Below are 20,500 nucleotides of genomic sequence, written 5' to 3'. Positions count from 1 at the left end.
TAAAAACAAGAGATAACGTTAGCTAGGCGGCTACTGCTCTGGTAAGATAATTAAAGTGAATGAAATGTTTTATTTGTCATTTCTTTTTACCTCAAAGACTACATTATTTAGCAAATCACTCGATCTCTTTTTTCATTTTGTAACGTTAACTTAAATGTGTGAACAAAATAGTTTGTGATGATTTGTTTTGCTAAATCTATTGTAAAGCAGTGAGCGTCTTCTCTCTCCAGTACAGCAGGAGGCGCTGCAGCTCTTTAGTCCGCAGATAAACTCACTAAAGAAAGAAGGAGAGAAAGAAAGAGCGCGCGCGTGTGATGTGTTTGTGGATTCTCAGTGTTTTTCTCTCTTGCGTGTTTCATTGAGTGTAAACAGAGTCTTGTCTCTGTGTATTTTATTGTTGAGATGATGAGATGTGCTGTAAATGAATAGGAACTGATCTGTCCATGCTGGATATATTGATGATTTCATCACAGAAATCTCTCAGCTGAAGAAAGAGGAGATTTAACAATGAATCGAGAGGTTTGTACAGCTTAAACATCATTTACCTCAATCAGATAACATCAAATCATTTTTAATCTTACTGTCTGTGTGTGTCGTGTTGTCAGGATGTCGATTGTTGTGAATCTTCAGTGTATGTGACTGATGATGGGAGTCTGGATTCAGTGTGGATGAGCAGAGATCAGAGCCGCACACCACAGACACTGCTGGACTCTAAACTCTCTGAAGAGAAATCCAGACACACACAAGACTCCGATCTCAGTCTGACTTTACTCTGTTATACTGAGTCAAAGCCCACAGACACTCAGGACATCACAGTGTGTGACAGTAAACAGAGCTTACAGGAGGATCAAACCTCCACAGAGTCTCTGGATTCTGTCTGTAACGCTGGAGAACAGCAGCAGATCCTGCAGACCAAACTGAAGATGTGTTCAGTTAAACTCATCGACTGCACAAACCTCATGATGAAGATTAAAACGGAACCCACAGAAATCAAAACTGAACCCACAGAAATCAAAACTGAACCCATAGAAATCAAAACTGAACCCACAGAAGAGGAAGATCGCACTGATGAAGATGATGATTTTATTCCATCAGGTATGTCTCCTTAATTATTGTTGTTTTTAACTGTCATGTGAGCACCTGTTTTGGGTTTTCAGTCACAAATTAACTAATTAAAAGACTAAAAAGTGTAAGTACTAAAATGTGAAAGGAGTTTAGGATATCTTTAAAACTTATTGAGGAATAGGCATGTAGGCTTAAAGGGTTAGTTCACCCCAAAATCACTTACTCCGATGTCGTCCTTAACCCCCAAGTGCTTCGATTGTTTTCAGAACACATTTTTAGATATTTTTGATTAAATTCGGGAGGCTTCTGTCTCTCCCATTGAATTTGTTTGTTTCACAAACCTTTCCTCATTGTAGGAGCTAAATCTATTACTTTAAGCTACTGAAGTTTTCGATCCCGGAATACTGGTTGACGCGCACTCTTGCATTAATGTTGTTGTTGTTGTTTACCTCATTATATGTCTCCATAACAAACGAGAAGTCCATTCTTCCGTTGCTTCATCATAACTTGTTTAATTGCTCCATATAATACCAACACATATCCAATTTAGTGTTATATATAAATACAGCGAGGCAAACACATACAGCCATCAACTCGCGCTGTTGCGGTCAAAAACCTTTTGCCCTTCCGGGTCAAACTACCTGCCCATAACAACAGTAAGGTCACCTTTATGCAAAACGTAAAGCGTCACAGCGCCACACAATGGTCAAACAGCATAACACGTTTTGGCTCCTACACACCGACCCGTAATTGTTTATGGTGAACAAACATAACAATTCAAATACAATGAATAATAAAAAGGAGCCAAACATTACAACGCACCCAAAAACAAACAGTGAAATCTAAACTTTATGTACAAGACTAAGTTTAGTTATTGGTCTTTCAATAATGCTAGTTTTGGTCTGCAATTTTACTGAATGTACAAGACCATGCTTATCTGGAAAAACCTCTAGGACCTTGCCCAAGAGCCCAGGAACCACGAGGAGCTGAAGAATCCATAATAACTACAATATCTCCAGCCACCAAATTCCTTCTTTTCTGATTCCATTTTTGTCTTTCTTGAAGTAAAGGCAGATATTCTCGTAGCCATCTTTTCCAGAACAGATCAGAAAGATATTGCACCTGTCTCCATCGTTTTCTCACATACTGGTCGTGTGGTTCAAACACACCAGGTGGTAGAGCTGGTTTTCCTTTCAAGAGAAGATGATGATTAGGTGTAAGCGGCTCCAGATCATTAGGATCGTCCAATAGCTTAGTAATAGGTCGATCATTCAAAATGGATTCCACTTCACAGAGAACTGTGTGAAGTCCGTCATCGTCCAATCTTTGTTGCTGCAGGACAGAACTTAGCACCTTTTTTACAGATCTTATCATTCTTTCCCATATTCCACCATGGTGTGAACCTGCTGGTGGATTAAAACTCCAATAAATTCCAACCTATGACAACACTCCTTGAATTTTGTCCTGATTTAGTGCAACAAGGGCCTCCTTCAATTCTCTTCGTGCCCCAACGAAGTTTGTACCATTATCTGATCTTAGATGTTTTACTTGTCCTCTCCTGCTAATAAACCGACGTAATGCATTGATACATGCATCGGTTTCCAGTGAGCTTGCTTCCTCAAGATGGATTGCCCTGCTTGCCATACAGGTGAATATGACTCTGTATCTTTTAGAGGTAACTCTTTCATTCTTTACTTCCAAAGGTCCAAAATAATCTACACCAGTATTTGTAAATGGTGGTAGATCAGAAAGGATCCCCTCCTTTGGAAGATCTGCCATCTGTTGTTCAACTGGTCTTCTATTGTGGCGTCTACAAAACCACACCCATTTATGATTTTTCTAACAGCAGAGTGGGAGTTAGTAATCCAATGTTTCCTCCGAACTGTAGATAATGTATGAGTTCGTCCACTGTGACCCAAACTTTCATGTACATACTTTAGAATAAGCATAGAAATATGTTGATCTTTTTCAAGTATAAGCGAATGCTTAACATCTTCTGGCATAGCTGCCTTAGTCAGTCTTCCTCCAACTCGTAACAGTCCATTGTCCAAAATTGGATTCAGACGATAAATAGGACTTTGTCGATTCACTGTAAATTTTCCAGATGAAAGAGCTGAAATTTCCTCATTGAATTTCCTTCGCTGGCAATAGCGAATGATTGCTGCTTCTGCTCTCAGTAAATCGTCCAGTGTCAAACCAAAACTTGTTGGTATTGCAGTGACCTTTGATGCTTCAGACTGAAAACCACTGTTCTTTGCATTATTAGCATTTGTAGGGTTCTGATTCTTTCTCAAGCGAATTTTGTCCAACAAAATCATCTTCAACCTGAAATACCAGGCCACTGTTATTTTAAGTCTTCTCCACTTAGAAAAGTAAGTGATTAGTTGTTCAGTAGGATTAGACACTTCATTCACACAAATGGCATTTACTGTGGTTTCTCGTTTGACTTCTTCATCCTCAGCATCTATTGAGACCTTAACTTAGAGTTCTCAACGGGTCGGGCCAGCCCGACAAAACCCGACAAGACCCGTGAATTTAGGCCGGGTTCGGGTCAAAAATATAAGCAACTGAGTCGGGTTGGGTCGGACCTCGGGCTTCATTTTTTACGCTCTGCGAAAAAAATTATTAATCATCACTGCTGTTCACCGTAAAGAAAGTTTGGTCTGGCTGCTGCAACATGCATCACAGAGAGGGCGGGGGATAGCAATAAGCTCTGGGGTGGATCAGCAACGGATCCAGACTGCCGGCTTCAGAGCGGATCCGTTGCGGATCTGCTTCAGAGCAGATCCGTTGCGGATCCGTCCCAGAGCTTATTGCTATCACTGCGTGCACGCCTGTTGCATGGAGAAGAAGAGATGGAGAAAAGTAAACTTGCCGCAGGTGAATTCATTTTTAGGCATATTTATATAGCCTATATTTAAAGTTTATTGTTTCAGTTGTTTGTATTGTTATAAGGCGTGAACATTAAAGCTTGGTTTGAATTTCCGTCTGCTGGTCATGATAATAGCCTAACGTTACGTGTATGAGAAAAAAAAGGCAGGTGGGGGGTCGGCGGCGTCGGGCCGCGGGTCAGGTTCGGACAGATAATTCACGTTGATGTGTCGGGTTACATCGAGTCCGGGCTTTAAAAGCCACAGGCCGGGTCGGGTTGTAATTTTCAGGCGCGTTGAGAACTATACCTTAACTTTGCTTACAGGCCAATCCTGTTCATGTGACCACAAGAAGGTTGGACCTCCAAGCCATCTGGTGCTCTTCAGAAAGTCTTTAACCTTCATTCCTCGTGATGCGTCATCAGCTGGATTGTCTTTAGAACTGACATGTCTCCATTGAGAGGGTTCAGCTGTTTCTCTAATGGTTGCAATTCGATTTGCTACAAATGTATGAAAACGTTTGTCTTCATTGTTGAGGTACTTCAGTACTGCAGTACTATCAGTCCAGAACACAGAATCCTCGAACTGTATATTCAGTTCATCCTTCAACATTACATCCACCTTGGTAGCAAGCACAGCTGCTGTCAACTCTAAGCGAGGAATAGTAACAGCTTTCAGTGGTGTCACTCTGGCTTTCCCAAGTAGAAAGGCAATGTGTGAATACTGTTCTCATGATTCAACATTCTGATGTATGATACTGTGCCATATCCAGTGCCACTGGCATCAGTAAAATGATGTAATTGAGCATGCTTAAGCTTTCCAAAATCCACTGGCTTAATACACCTGTTCACAGTAAATGTAGCTAATGATCCAAGATGCTCCAACCATCTTTTCCACTGGCTTAAGATATCCTGTGGTATGGCACCATCCCATCCATTACCTCTCCTGCAGAGTTCTTGCTGCAACATCTTAGCAGATAACATGACTGGTGCCACAAACCCCAGAGGATCGTACACAGAGCTGGTGACTGACAGCATGCCACGTCTAGTTAGGGACTGCTGTTTTACCTCTAACTTGAATTTGAAGGAATCTGTTTCCACACACCATTGTTAGCCCAATGTTCTTTCAAGTGGCAGTTTATCTCTGTCTAAATCCAACTCCTTCAGATCTTTGGCCCTTTGTTCCACTGAGATGGTCTGCAACACTGCACGGCTATTGCTGATCCATTTTTCCAAAATGAATCCCCCTTTCTGACAAAGATCAATAAGAGCCCTCATCGTCTTCATAGCCTCTCTTTCCGTAGGCGAGCTCTTCAAACAGTCATCCACATAGAAATTTTGCTTGACAGATTGGATCACATGAGCTGGAAATTCAAGTTGGTTGTCTTCTGCAGTTTTCCTCAATGCATAACTTGCACAACTCTGAGAGGAGACTGCACCAAATAAATGTACAGTCATCCTATATTCCACAAGTCTCTCAGAAATGTTTCCATCTGGCCACCAGAGAAAGCGAAGACAATTCCGGTCTTCGTTAGCCACCTTCACTTGATAGAACATTGCCTGAATATCTCCCATAAAAGCTATGGGTTCCTGCCTAAAGCGACTAAGAACTCCAAGCAAGGAGCTGGTAAGATTAGGACCCTGTAGAAGCTTGGTGTTCAACGATGTTCCTTGAAATGTAGCTCCACAGTCAAATACTACACGAATAGATCCCTTTCTTGGATGGTGAACACCATGATGAGGGATATACCATACTTTCCCAGTTTCACAGTGCAGCTTTTCTTGAGGTACTTGTTCTGCATAACCCTTGCTGATGATGTCATTCATGTATCCTGCATATTCCTTGTAGAAATCATGGTCCTTGAGAAATCTTTTCTTCAAACCAAGAACTCGTTGCTTTACCACAGCAAAGTTGTTTGGCAGATGGAATTCTTTGGTCTTAAATGGCAACTTCAAACAATATTTCCCATCTTGCAGTACTGCTGACTGCTCCATGATCTCCATAAACCTTATGTCTTCCCTTGACATTTCTTTCTTCACAATGCTTTCATTGAAGTCATGATTGTACTGATTGATTAACTTTCCTCCAATTTGCACACAGCAATGTGGTTTACTGTAGCAGTAGGAAGCTGCATTACATATGCCCCACTATTTCCATTCAGTGGGCCATTGACAACCCATCCCAATACAGTCCTAACAGCATATGGGCCAGTCCCACAGCTATTAACTATTTCCCAAGGTTCCAGTATCTTGGGAGCATTAGTGCCAATCAGCCAATCAACATTTGCCTATGTTAGGAATGTGCACCTTTGAGGTAAGGAAATTCAGCCAAATCCTCAGATGTTAACAGACTGTCAATGCCAACTGGCATTTTCTGCTGCGTGAAAACCTCTGGGAGATGAAAGAAATGATTGCCATCCAGACTAGATACTTCCAAGCCAGTCAAGGAATACGCTGGAACTATAGTTTGCTGCCCCATGGTACTAACAAGGATCTTGACCTGTTTACCTGAAATATTAAGCTTCTTCATAAGTTCATCTGAGTAGAATGTTGCAGAGCTACCCGGATCCAAAAATGCATATGTTTGTATGACCTTGTTTCCTTTAACAGATTTAACTTGTACAGGGAGAATGGATAATGCACATTGGTCCTTACCGACCCCTGTATGACTTAGAAGGAACCAACTTGTTACCAGATGATGACTGTTTCACAGCTGCTGATTGCATTTTAATGTGAAGCACAGTAGGATGAGTTTGATGACAAACCTTGCAATTCAATCGCCCTTTACAATCTTTGCTCATGTGTCCAATACATAAGCATGCAAAGCAAACTCCATTTTCCCTGAGAAAGCATAGCTTTTTCTTATGCTTCTTTGAATTGAACTGATCACACTCCTACAATGAATGATTATTAGCACAACATAGGCAATCAGCTTTATTAGCCTTCCATAAGTCTGATGTTGAATTCTCACTGCTTGAAACTGAGTCAATGTTTGCTACTGTGGTAGCAAAAGTATTTCCCAATCTTTGCTTTGGTTGTGATTTTAAATCTGGTCATTGTCTTGTTTCCAGTAACACCCAATGAAGACTCCTGAATATCCCCAAACAAAGGGTCAGAAAGAATTCGGACATGACATTCTATGAATTTGACCAGATCAATAAAACAAGCTCTGCGTTGACATGTTTCCATTATGTCATAAGCTGTCACTCTCCACTGATCCCTCAGCTTAAATGGCAATTTTGAAATAACACTTCTCATATTTGCAGGCATATCCATCTCATGCATGTATTGCAGCTCCGTCATTACATTGCAACAGCCACGCAAAAATAAAGCATAAGCTTGCAGTGATTTCACGTCTTCAGATTTTACAGGTTTCCAAGCAAGAGCCTTTTCAATATAAGCAGTAGCAATTTTATACTCGTTACCAAAATGCTCATGTAAAAGATGTTTTGCTACTGTGTAACCACGCTCAGGTTCCATGTGCTGACAACTACGGACCAGCTCTTGTGGTTGTCCATGAGTAAATTGTTCCAAGTAGTACAAACAATCCGCTTTACTGGCCTTTTGTTCTACACCTTGTTCAAAAGCCTTGATAAAGGTTCCATATTGAAGAGAGTCCCCATCGAATATTGGAATTTCTCTTGGTGGCAGTGACATTGATCGCTGTTGTTGAAGCAATGCAGTTGTGATCTCATTTTGCGTATGCATGACGTTAAGTATACCATCAGATGGATTTTTTCCAGTTCCATGTTGCTTGTCCACTATTTGAGCACTTGTATGCTGTGTTGTTCCTTGTACCGCTGTTGCTTGCTATTGTAAATTGAAAGCATGCTGTTGACTTGTAGCAATGTTAATCTGACTCCACCTTGTTGTTTTAGGTTGCACATCAACTTTTTGAGTAGGCGGAAATAACCATGCTGATTGTTGAACCTTTTTTTTGCTCCAGGATTGTATTCCTTTGCCGTTGGGTTTAACGCATTACCAGTTTTCCTTCCATTTCCAACATTGTAATTCAAAACACTTACAGATCCCTGAGACAAGCCCTTTTGCTCAAAAGCATTAAATACAGCCAGCTTAGCAGTAGATGCGGCTAGTTCAGCCTCCAAATCAAGCTGATCCCTTCTTCTCCTTAATTGTTGTTCCTGTTCTTCAAGAGCATGTCTTTCCTTTAAAGCTGTTACACGAGCAGCAAGTGCAGCTTTTTCTGCTTCTGCTTTAACCCTTGCAGAGGATGTAGTGCTTCTGCCACTACTCCTACTGCTTTTGTTTGAACTTTTACTTTCAACATTAGACACACTTTCATTTGGATTAATACCATCATCATCATCAACATCACATTCCCTTTGAAACAAATTAATTTCAGTAGACAAAACCCATTGATTTGCATAATCAATACACTCATATCACTTAATTTAAAAAAACGCGGTCGTATCATGTGCTCATGCAAAGCATGCTGGGAACTGGAACATCCACAACTAATCGTGTTAATTTAACTTTAAAATGAAGTAAATAATAATAATATCTTTATTTTGTATAGCGATTTTAAAACTCATTTCTCAAAGCGCTTAACATAAATTCACACATTTTGAGTACCAGGTACTTTCCATTACAAGTTAGTTTTACTGTTTGGGTTTATGGTGTAAAAAATAATAATTACACTTTTTTTGCTGCATATGTTTTAGGGCTGCACGATTCGGAGAAAAAATCTAATTGTGATTTTTCTGATCAAAATTGCGATTCGCGATTTAAAGTGCGATTCATTAGTATATAATAAAAGAGCTACATCCAGGTTTGTTGTGGTGGTTTTAATAGCACCAAAGAAAGATGCTGTGCTACTGTTTATTTAAAACCTCTTAAACATTGTACCAAGTTGTCTGCAGGACTTTGCTATTCTGCAGACAAACTTTTTTTTTAATCTAAGAACATTAAAAAAAATACAATTTAAATTTTTTTTTTTGAAAGTTTTATTTAAAATAACATATAGGCCAATGTATTTTGGCTGTCACTACAACAATGCATCTGACAAGCAAATGTTTAGTTTTTCTTTTAATCATAAGACTATACTCATCTTGTTTTACTTTTCAGGCATCTGTAATAAATGTAAATATATTAGTTATTAGAATCTATGATTTAACATAAGTAAAAAATACAAATAAAAGACTGCACAGTCCTCACTGTAGGATTTTAAATGTGGAGCTGCAGAAGCTTGTTCAGTTAAGAGTAAGGAGTGATTTTAATTTTTGGTGTGTTATAAACATTTCTGACACAGAAAGCACCAGGTTACTGTCACTTTAAGACACAAGACAGCTAAACTGCTCTGCTTCAATATAGCCTACTGATAAACATCCAGCTGTTTATGTTCACTTGGACAAGAAAGAAAACTTAAGTTTAGTGATCACGCGTGTGCTGACTGGTCTCTGTGTGCGCGCTTCATGAACCCTCGTGTATTTGAAAATATTCAAAGCGGTGCAGATGTGCGCGTGCAAGAAAGTATAATGTACCTGTTTCGTCTGCTGTGTTCCGGGCTTTAATGAAACCTGCTTATAGTCTGATGAGGCGTTTGTCATTGTTTGCGATGCATGACGAGAAACGGACGTATATACACCTTTCTTTAAGTCCAACATTACACAAAAGGGAAATGTTTTCGCGCATTTCTGTCCTTTCATTTGCCGGTTAATGAGTTATAATGCGTTTTTAAAATGACATTCCGCGTTGTGCAGTTAATTCCATTTGTATGCATTTCGCGATTCTGTCCGTGTTTTCCGCATCGCGGAAATCATATGGCCGTACACTTTGTTGAGGAGTTGAACTGCTGCTCGAGCTCATGTTTTCCAAATGGTGTGATGACGTGTAGTCAGCACCTCAGTGTTCATGCACTCTATTGGTCTAAACTGCATCAAACGTAAAATGCGCATGAAGCGAACTGTCAAAAACTGCGTACTAGATGATTGTTATATTTAATAGTTTTGAATCAAAATAATCGTATTTTTTGCGATTCGAAAATCGCATCAATTCACATCGCGATTTCGGTTTAAAAACGATTAATCGTGCAGCCCTAATATGTTTACAAATTTTGGTTTATTTGATGTGCAATGACCCAGCTGTAATAACAGGACTGACACCTGGCTTCTGTCTATATGTGTGAATCTAGAAAAAAAACACTTCTTCATTCACAATTTAATTGTTTCATGTTTCTTTCAGATGTGAAGAGTGATTCATGTTTGGATATAGAAATAACGTCCTCAACATCAAAAGAGCGACTGACAGCACAAAATCTTTCCTGCATCACCTGTGGAAAGACATTCAGCTCACAGAGACTTTTAGAGAGACATGAGAGAAAACACACAGAACAGAAACTCTTCACCAGATCTGAGATCAGCTTTACTACCTTACAAGAGAAGAAACTTCATTCAGAAGACCACAGAGAGAAGAAGAAGAAGAAGAAGCAGTTTCACTGTGAGCAGTGTGGGAAGATTTTTGGCTCTTCCTCTGATCTAAATGTTCACATGAGGACACACAGTGATGAAAAGCCTTTCAACTGCACTGAATGTGGAAAATACTTCAAAACCAAACACAATCTTAAAGTTCATCAAAGACTTCATACAGGTGAAAAACCTTACGAGTGTCCTCACTGTGAGAAGAGATTTAGCTGTAAACGTGGTCTGAAGACACATGTGTGTTCACACACCAATGAGAGACCGTATCAGTGCAGTGAATTTGACAAAACCTTTAGGGATTCAAGTTCATTAAAAAAACACCAGAATAATCACATTAAAGAGAAACTCTATCAGTGTTCACACTGTGATAAATGTTTCTGCAATAAATATAAGCTGATGGTCCATCAGAGAGTTCACACGGGAGAGAAACCTTATTATTGTAGTCTCTGTGGGAAGAGTTTTAGTCTAAAGGATACCTTACTAAAGCACCAGAGAGTTCATACAGGTGAAAAACCTTACAAATGCTCTCAGTGTGACAAGACGTTTGCTCAGTCAGGTCATGTAAAAGAACATCAGAGGGTTCACACTGGAGAGAAACCTTACGTCTGCACTCAATGTGGAAAGCGCTTCTCTAATTCATCTCATTTCAGAGTTCATCAAAGAGTTCATACTGGAGAGAAACCTTATCACTGTGGCCTCTGTGGGAAGAGTTTCTTCAATTTACCTCAATTCAGAGTTCATCAAAGAGTTCATACTGGAGAGAAACCTTATCACTGTAGTGTCTGTGAGAAGAGTTTTAGTCAAGGGTCTTCATTACTAAGTCACATGAAAATTCATACAGGTGAAAAACCTTACAAATGCTCTCAGTGTGACAAGACATTTGCTTATTCAGGTCATTTAAAAGTCCATCAGAGAGTTCATACTGGAGAGAAACCTTATCACTGTAGTGTCTGTGGGAAGAGTTTTAGTCTAAAGTCTACCTTACTAAAGCACCAGAGAGTTCATACAGGTGAAAAACCTTTCAAATGCTCTCAGTGTGACAAGACGTTTGCTCAGTCAGGTCATGTAAAAGTCCATCAGAGGGTTCACACTGGAGAGAAACCTTACGTCTGCACTCAATGTGGAAAGCGCTTCTCTCATTCATCTCAATTCAGAGTTCATCAGAGAGTTCATACTGGAGAGAAACCTCATCACTGTAGTGTCTCTGAGAAGAGTTTCAGTCAAGGGTCTTCATTACTAAGTCACATGAGAATTCATACAGGTGATAAACCTTACAAATGCTCTCATTGTGACAAGACGTTTGCTTATTCAGGTCACTTCAAAGCTCATCAGAGAGTTCATACTGGAGAGAAACCTTATCACTGTAGTGTCTGTGGAAAGAATTTTAGTGTAAAGGATACCTTAATAAGGCACCAGAGAGTTCATACAGGTGAAAAACCTTACAAATGTTCTCAGTGTAACAAGACGTTTGCTTATTCAAGTCATTTAAAAGTTCATCAGAGAGTTCATACAGGAGAGAAACCTTATCACTGTAGTGTCTGTGAGAAGAGTTTTAATCGACATGATGTTTTAGTGACACACCTCAGAGTTCATACAGGTGAAAAACCTTACAAATGCTCTCAGTGTGACAAGATGTTTGCTTCTTCGTCTAACTTAAAATCCCATCAGAGAGTTCACACTGGACAGAACCTTTAACTTTCCCCTGCCAGCATTTTCATGATTTTCACAAAAGTTTAATATCTTCCAGAAAACGTACAATATATCAAATGACAAAAAAGACCCTCTGCTTTAAAACAAAAAAGACGTTTCGTCCTACCTTCATATGTTATCTTGTAATCACCTCTCAAATATGGGTAGGTTTCTTGAAAAACACAAAATGTTGAGCAAAAAGCTGAGATAATTGCATTTTTGTAAAGGACTTTTAATAGAGATCCAATTCAGAGCGATCCATAAAAACATACATGGACATACAGCTGTTTGTCCTAGGGCAATACTTCTGAGTAGTATAAGTTGCAGAAGATCACCACCTGGTGGATAATAGCGGTCTTGCGGAAAGCCAGAATTACTCGTCATTGGCAGGGAAGCATTTTTTTCCACTACAGCAATGGTGAAAAGACCGTGGAAAACCGGAACGGGAATAATAGACTGAGGAGAAGAGCATCTAAATAGAGGGGTGTGTGGTGTCCTGCTTTTGGGCTTCCAGGGCCACTTTTAGGCTGTAACTAAACTTATATGAATGCAGGTGAAGGCGACAATGTGATAAACAAACTGGTTGGGTTTAGGGAAAGGATGGGTTTAGATGCTCCAACATATCTTTAAAACCATAATTGTTTATGAAACCATTACTACATTTACAAATGTACAAATTAAAATGCATCTAATCTGATGTAAAAGGCAAAGAACCTTAAAACGTAACCACAGGTCGTAAAAGCTTTGGCCGCTAGAGGGCACTACGTCCCTATCTGTTGTATTATGGTGCATGCATAAATGAAATATTAGGTCGTAAATTTTGGAGGACAATCTGCAGCAAACACGCGGATGCCACAATTCTCAATACATTATTGAACCGTTCGGTTCGACCCCCCACGGTGCAATACGTGTAATCAGTTTTATATTCCATGCACTTTTGTTAATGTGCGCGTCCGCGTGATCTGCACGCATATAAACGGCACAGCGAGTTGATATCCAGTCACTGTGCGTTACCTGCGTTAACTCTGCTTGAACTCTGCTTGCAATGCTGGCGTCAGGTTTTATTCGCGTGCGCACACACCCAACAGAAGTACGACAACAAAAAGAAGCAGCACGACTGTCTTTTAAATCTGAGGTGTGGATTTATTACTTGCGCGTGTAGATTACATACAACATCAACGTAAAGATGCAAATTCGGGGCTTGTTATTGATGCAAACGCGCGTTATTTGCCTCAAAAACGTCTTTCGTCCTCAAAAAGTTCAACTCAAGAAGAGAATGCGCCTGATGCTAAAATAAGTCCCACCAGTAATCTTGATTGAGGAACGCATTTTTGGTTTCTACACAGACAGCATGATGTTGGATTTAACAGTAGTGCAGTAAGGTATAGCCTTCATTTACAATGTAAAGTTTAATTTACTAAGTACAGTTATATAAAATGGCCAATTTATGTAAGTTTGAATAGGATATCATTTTATTGTGTCTTTATATCTTATAATTGTATCAATACACTAAATGTTTCAGATGATTTTGCATTTACATAAAATAAAGAGAACTGCAATTAAAACCAGTATTTTTGCTTCTTAACATCTCACTGTTCCTGTTACCTAAGCATAGAATAATTAAAAACACTTTAATAGGCCAAGGCATCAGAACCAAACCGAAAACCGTGGACGAGAACCAAAAATTGTATTGAACCATGAACTAAGTGTGTTGTTGCATCACTAGTAACTATATACAGTAGTGTTGTTTTTCATTTTTTATTGACACATTTATCATTTTTATATAATCTTTTTTTATAAACTCTTTTGTTATGTGTCAAACTCGTTTATTTTATGTTGTGTGCTATGTGATTTTAAGAATTGGTTTCAAAGTCTTAATGTCATGGGACCATAATGTCATTAATTGTCCATTAACTTGGCTTGGATAGGAACACACTGAGAAAGAAAGTGTTCAGATTATTCAGTAAATGCTTTGTTCATTTTTACAACAATTACGTCTTCTGACTTTTGCTATAGACCGTTTCATCGGATGCACGTGATACACTTCTGGATCCGAACCTTCCCTGCTGAAAAAAAACAGCATACCAGCAAGACCAGCATATGTTGTGTTTTGGTGCTGGTTTGATAGTGAACACCAGCTAAACCAGCATCAAACCAGCATCAAACCAGCATCAGCACCAGCATTAGCACCAGCTAAACCAGCAACAAACCAGCATTAGCACCAGCATCCCATGCTGGACATACCAGCATATGTTGTGTTTTGGTGCTGGTATGCTGTGACCACCAGCTAAACCAACATAGACCAGCATAATTTTCATGCTGGTTTTTTCAGCAGGGTTACTTCCGTTTTCGTTTTTTTATGGGCTGACTAGTTGCTAAACTAATCTCTTAAGCAAATGCCTCGTCGAAAATAACACATTTTTTGGTTTCCTAGGTAATCTATGTGTTGTTTTGCTTGTTATATAAATAAACTACGTTTAAAGAACTTTGTTGTTATTTATTCTTAGCGGAGTTTACCGGAAGTTCATGCGGACCACGACAGCCGCTTGTTTATATTGTTACTGCTGAAACGGTCTATAGGCCTATATGGAAGCATTTCACACTTTCACTGCACAGACACCATATATTGTATAACAGGTTTCTTTCTACTTTGTCATTAAAATACTAATAATAATCACCATTGAATGTAATGTTGTAAAAAAGCAAGAAAGTCATTGCACAGCTACAGTATACAGATGAAAATAAAGCCTTGAAACTTCAACTGCACATACATTTGGTTGGATGTTAAAGGGAAACTACCTGTTTCCACAGAATGATTACACTTCTGAATTAGTAAGCAAATATAGAGTGTTAAACAATGTCAGACAATGTAATATGCTCTGGTCCCCTCCCCGCCTACCGGGGAGATGAAACACATAGTAGATTAGTGTCTCTCAATGGCTGGATGTCAAAGTGGTGCCCTCAGCATAATGTAGGGTTTATAGACAATTGGAAGCATTTCTGGGGTAGACCATTCCTCCTAACCCGAGATGGTCTTCATCCGACATCAGAAGGAAGTGCTATACTCACCAGAAATCTGATTAATAGTCTTAATTCTGATATAGTATGACTATCCAGGGCCCAGGTCAGGAAACAGACGGATCAGCTTAACCGTCCGTCTGTTAGCTGGCATGATATGTCAAGATCACATATATCCCAGCACTTCGAGTCGATCTTACCAGAATATCAACACATTTCAACTGTATCTGTTCCCCGAACAAGCAAATACAGAGCACCGCTTGCCACATCACGCACAAATTTGATCAACATAAAATTAGAAAACAATACATTCCTAGATGAACCTCGAATGTTAAAATTCGGCCTTCTTAACATTAGATCGCTTACCAATAAAGAACCTATTGTTAATGAAATAATTAATGACCAAAACTTAGATGCACTCTGTTTAACAGAAACCTGGCTTAAAGCAGACGACTACATTAGTTTAAACGAATCCACCCCACAAGACTATTATTATAAACACAAACCTCGGTTAAAGGGGAGAGGGGGTGGTGTAGCTACAATATACAACAACATTTTTAAAGTAAACCAAAAATCTGAACTAAAATTTTAATCATTTGAACTAATGTTGTTAAATATGAAAATAACCGATCGTAACCACAAACAGCTCTCTTTTGCCTTAGCTACAATCTATAGACCTCCGGGCCACCATGCAGATTTCCTTAAAGAAATAGCAGATTTCCTGTCTGAGCTTGTAGTCACTGTAGATAAAGCTCTTATCGTTGGTGATTTTAATATTCATGTGGATAACCCAAAAGATGCACTAGGACGTGCGTTTATGGATGTTCTAAATTCTCTCAATATTAGACAAAACGTGTCAGGGCCAACGCATACTCGTAAGCACACATTAGACTTAATTCTGTCACTCGGGCTCAATATTAATGACATCAAATATCACCTCAGAGTGATGCAGTTTCTGACCATTACCTTGTGTCATACACTGTACTTCTAGATAGAATCACTCAATCCACAACATGCTACAGATTAGCCAGAACAATAATTTCCACCACTAAAGATTGCTTTATTAGCACTCCTAGACCTGTCCCAAATTAAACATGCAGACAACTGTGACGATCTAGATATTGTAATAGAAAACCTAAACAATGTCTGTTCTAACACATTGGATGCCGTTGCTCCCATTCAAAAAAGAGAATCAAAGAAAAACCGCCAGCTCCATGGTATGATCATCACACCGCAGCACTCAAAAAGGCAACTAGGAAAATGGAAAGAAATTATAGAAGCACAAAGTTAGAGGTATGGCGTGCAGCATGGAAAGATAGTGTTAAACACTACAGACAGGCTATTAAAACCGCCAGATCTATCTTAGCAAGCTTATAAATGAGAATCATAATAACTTTCGTTTCCTCTTTAGCACCGTTGCAAAACTGACTAGAAACAAAGAACAAACAGAAACCAATAGTAAACTCCACCACAATAGTAACGACTTCATGAACTTCTTCTCTAACAAAATTACGGCTATAAGGGAAAACATAGTAGCTACACAGGCAGCCACCACTCTACCCGTTAGTTCACTTAACACTAGACTACCACACGAACATCTTGATTCATTTAAACCTACTACAATAGAAGAGCTCTCCAAACTAGTAACGTCATCCAAATCATTGTCCTGTATATTAGACCCCGTTCCCACAAAACTACTTAAAAAGGTATTCCCTGTAGTGTCAACCCCGGTTCTAAATATCTTTAACTCATCGCTAGAAATAGGATACGTCCCAACAGCTTTCAAACTAGCAGTTATTAAACCGCTGATTAAAAAAACCACAGCTTGATCAGGGAGAGCTTAATAACTTTAGACCAATCTCAAATCTCCCTTTTCTTTCGAAAATATTAGAAAAGGTAGTGGCAAGCCAGTTACGCACATTCTTGACAAATAATAGTACATATGAAAAGTTCCAATCAGGATTCAGGCCCCACCATAGCACAGAGACAGCGTTGCTTAGAGTTACAAATGACCTCCTATTAACATCCGATCGTGGTGAAATCTCAATTCTTATATTATTAGACCTTAGTGCAGCCTTTGACACAATAGATCATACAATCTTACTCAATAGACTAGAAAACTATGTTGGTATCAGTGGTCAGGCGCTAGCCTGGTTTAGGTCGTATCTAACCAATCGCTATCACTTTGTTTATGTAAACGAGGAAGAGTCATATCACTCCCTGGTTAAATACGGTGTACCACAGGGATCGGTTTTAGGTCCTATCCTGTTCTCGTTATACATGTTACCTCTAGGAGACATTATCAGGAAACATAACATAAGTTTTCACTGCTATGCGGATGATACCCAGCTTTACATCTCCTCACATCCCAGCGAAACACACACGTTTTCTAAGCTAACAGACTGCCTTAGCGATGTTAGTGACTGGATGGCACATAACTTTCTTAAGCTGAACTCCAATAAGACAGAGATACTTATTATTGAACAGAATCGCTACAAACATAATATGTCAGATTACAAGTTGCACATAGATGGCTGCACTGTGGTGCCATCTTCCACGGTTAGGAACTTGGGTGTGATGTTCGACAGCAACTTATCCTTCGATAGTCATATCGCCAACGTCTGCCGCACAGCATTCTTCCATCTTAGAAATATCTCGAAAATACGCCATATACTGTCTACATCTGAAGCAGAGAAGCTTATCCATGCTTTTATGACCTCTAGAATAGACTATTGTAACTCGCTACTCGGGGGATGCCATGCAAATCAAGTAAACAAGCTTCAGCTAGTTCAAAACGCTTCCGCAAGGGTACTTACTCGATCTAAAAAGTACGACCACATAAGCCCAATTCTGGCATCTTTACACTGGCTACCAGTTAAATATAGCATACAATTTAAAATATCACTAATCACCTACAAAGCTTTAAATGGCCTAGCACCCTCATCTCTTAGAGAATTACTATCAGAATACAATCCATCACGCACACTACGGTCGCAAAATTCTGGTCTCTTGATTATCCCTAGACTATCAAAAGTGTCTAAAAGTGGAAGGTCATTTTCCTACTTAGCCCCTAAGCTCTGGAATGATTTACCAACCAATGTCCGAGAATCAGACACAGTCGATAATTTTAAATCCAGACTTAAAACTTTTCTCTTCAACAAAGCATTCGCATAATTTGTCTAGTAAAAGTACTTAACTCGAAATAGTTATTTGTACAGAACAAAGCACTCGCGGTCATAACACAGACCAACCAAATAAATAAATAAAAACCTTATCTTAACCTATAGTCGGATTGTGATTTTGGAACTTTCGTGTTCTTGTGAATAGTATGCCATACAGACCCGTTTGCCACTGAACCTGCATTAACGACGACAGTGGGGCCTCCAGCCTTAGTCAAACGGGTTGGCACGTATGGTTGGGTTGTGATTTTGGCATTTTCGTGTGTCTTGTGAATAGTATGCCATACAAACCCGTTTGCCACTGAACCTGCATTAACGACGACAGTGGGGCTTCCGGCCTTAGTCAAACGGGTGGGCACGCATGGTCCGGTTGCGATTTTGGCGCTTTCATGTGTCTTGTGAATAGTATGCCATACAGACCCGTTTGCCACTGAACCTGCATTAACGACGACAGTGGGGCCTCCAGCCTTAGTCAAACGGGTTGACACGTATGGTCAGGTTGCGATGTTGGTGTTTTCTCGTGATCTTGTAAATAGTATGCAATATAGACCCGTTTGCCACTGAACCTGCATTAACGACGACAGTGGGGTTACAGGCCTTAGTCAAACGGGTTGACAGGTTTCATTTTCTCTTAAAATCGGAAGGTGACCCTTAGTTACCGTATATACCGTCGCAGTGGGCCCCCAATTTGCAAAATCCTCAACTGTGGATAATATAATTATGCCGCAATAGTTAGTCTGTCTGAAATGGTTGGGTTAAAAACAACCCAATTGGCAACCCAGCGCTGGGTAAATATTGGACAGAACACATGCTGGGTTAAAGTAACCCAGCACGTTGGGTAACACATTTTAACCCAGCAGGTTGGGTTGTTGAGAAAACCCAACATGTAGTCATTTTAACCATTTATGGGATTAATATTCTGGGTTTTGGGTTATTCTTGCTGGGTTATTTTTATCATGTGCTTTATTGTAAGACCATTGTTAACAGCAAATAAATGTTTATTTGACTGCAAAATAACTACAAACTCTTACATTTTTACAGTTGGAAGTTGCAAAATCATTTAAAGGACTGCTTACTGACCCAAGTATAAATATATTTATAAAATATCATAAATTATGCATTGTTGAAGTAACAATGTAACAGGTTGAATCAATTCGTTTGAATTTAAGACAGAATTTGTAATTTTACAGTATATAAATGAAATACTGAAATGTACATAAACAAAACTACAGCAGTGTAGGAAAAGAAACAATGTAAATGTTTAATTAAAATCATTCACAGATGTGTTAAGTTTTTTTACAGAACAGATGTTTTAAGTTTCACAGAATGGAATGTATTTGACTAAAAATACTTCATTTATTAAAGTTACTCGTCGCGAACAAAGATGTACAAAGGAATCGAACAGGAGAGGATTCATCCATTTGAAAAATGACAGACTACAGGAATTCCCATAGAAGCACATTGCCTGGGGTATTTATTTTCAAGCACTTAAAATGGCTTTAAACCAGAGACTGTAAAAAATATGCAAGTAGTGTCTGTAACGTCACCCATTGGTTTGTGAAGAGCATTTTTGAAGCATTTTTGGCCGAATTGCAGTTTAAGTCACTTCCGTATTCAGAGAGACTGATTGAGAAAAAAGATTGAGAGATCTGCTGCATGTTTCCCATGGCCAGGACCAAAGGAAAGGGTTTCGAGGATTCTGTCCAGAGAAGAAATTCCACCACATTTGTTGCAATCTACAAAAGAGGAAAAAACTTTTAGTAGTCTGAACTGAATTATCAGATTTAAGTATTCAGAAAACCATGTGGGCCAAGTGAATTATACATTTTATAAATATTATAAGGCTTTCTTTTGCATCCCTGGCCGCATTACCACCACGTGTGAGATTTTTTTTCCAAAAATGCAATGGCCTGTTGTCAGTTTGCATAAGACTTTGGTGTTACACTCCTTTAACTGTTGTGCCAACAACAAAGGCTGCAAACCACACAGACTGACAAATAGGATGATCTGACTATAAAGAATAAAGTACTGCAGATAATTAAGACATTCCCAATACATTTTAAATAGGAATTATTAAATGTTATACTTACTGGCTGAAGTTGTATGAAGGTCTTGCTAGCCTCATCAATGGATGGACGTTAAAACTCTGCACACTCTAAAAAAAGAATTGGAAAACAACATCACATCTAATCTCTGCTAAAAACATAACATCTCTGTTACAGTATCAGCCACAGATCAGGGTT

General features: G+C 39.1%; 2 protein-coding genes across 2 annotated transcripts in view; one reads left to right on the top strand and one right to left on the bottom strand.

Annotated features, from left to right (window-relative positions):
* LOC141349282 (uncharacterized) overlaps nt 1-19,464 on the top strand; it is a 212,579-nt gene extending 193,115 nt beyond the window's left edge. Inside the window, exons 4-5 of the mRNA XM_073863405.1 lie at nt 606-1,095; nt 10,136-19,464. Of these exons, the coding sequence (XP_073719506.1) occupies nt 606-1,095; nt 10,136-12,066 (2,421 nt within the window). The 3' untranslated portion in view covers nt 12,067-19,464. The remainder of the gene's footprint in view (nt 1-605; nt 1,096-10,135) is intronic.
* On the bottom strand, nt 1,849-4,686 carry LOC141361395 (uncharacterized). The gene is made up of 2 exons (XM_073862520.1): nt 4,245-4,686; nt 1,849-3,539 (listed from the first exon to the last, which is right to left on the bottom strand). The coding sequence occupies exons 1-2, from the start codon at nt 4,545-4,547 to the stop codon at nt 2,781-2,783; spliced, it is 1,062 nt and encodes a 353-aa protein (XP_073718621.1). The 5' UTR covers nt 4,548-4,686; the 3' UTR covers nt 1,849-2,780.
* Nucleotides 19,465-20,500: the final 1,036 nt, after the last annotated feature.

Source organism: Misgurnus anguillicaudatus, chromosome 24 (assembly GCF_027580225.2).
Source record: "Misgurnus anguillicaudatus chromosome 24, ASM2758022v2, whole genome shotgun sequence".
In the NCBI taxonomy this organism is placed as follows: Eukaryota; Metazoa; Chordata; class Actinopteri; order Cypriniformes; family Cobitidae; genus Misgurnus; species Misgurnus anguillicaudatus.
The sequence above is the reverse complement of the archived record's forward strand: the minus strand, read 5'-3'. Positions and strand labels throughout refer to the sequence as shown.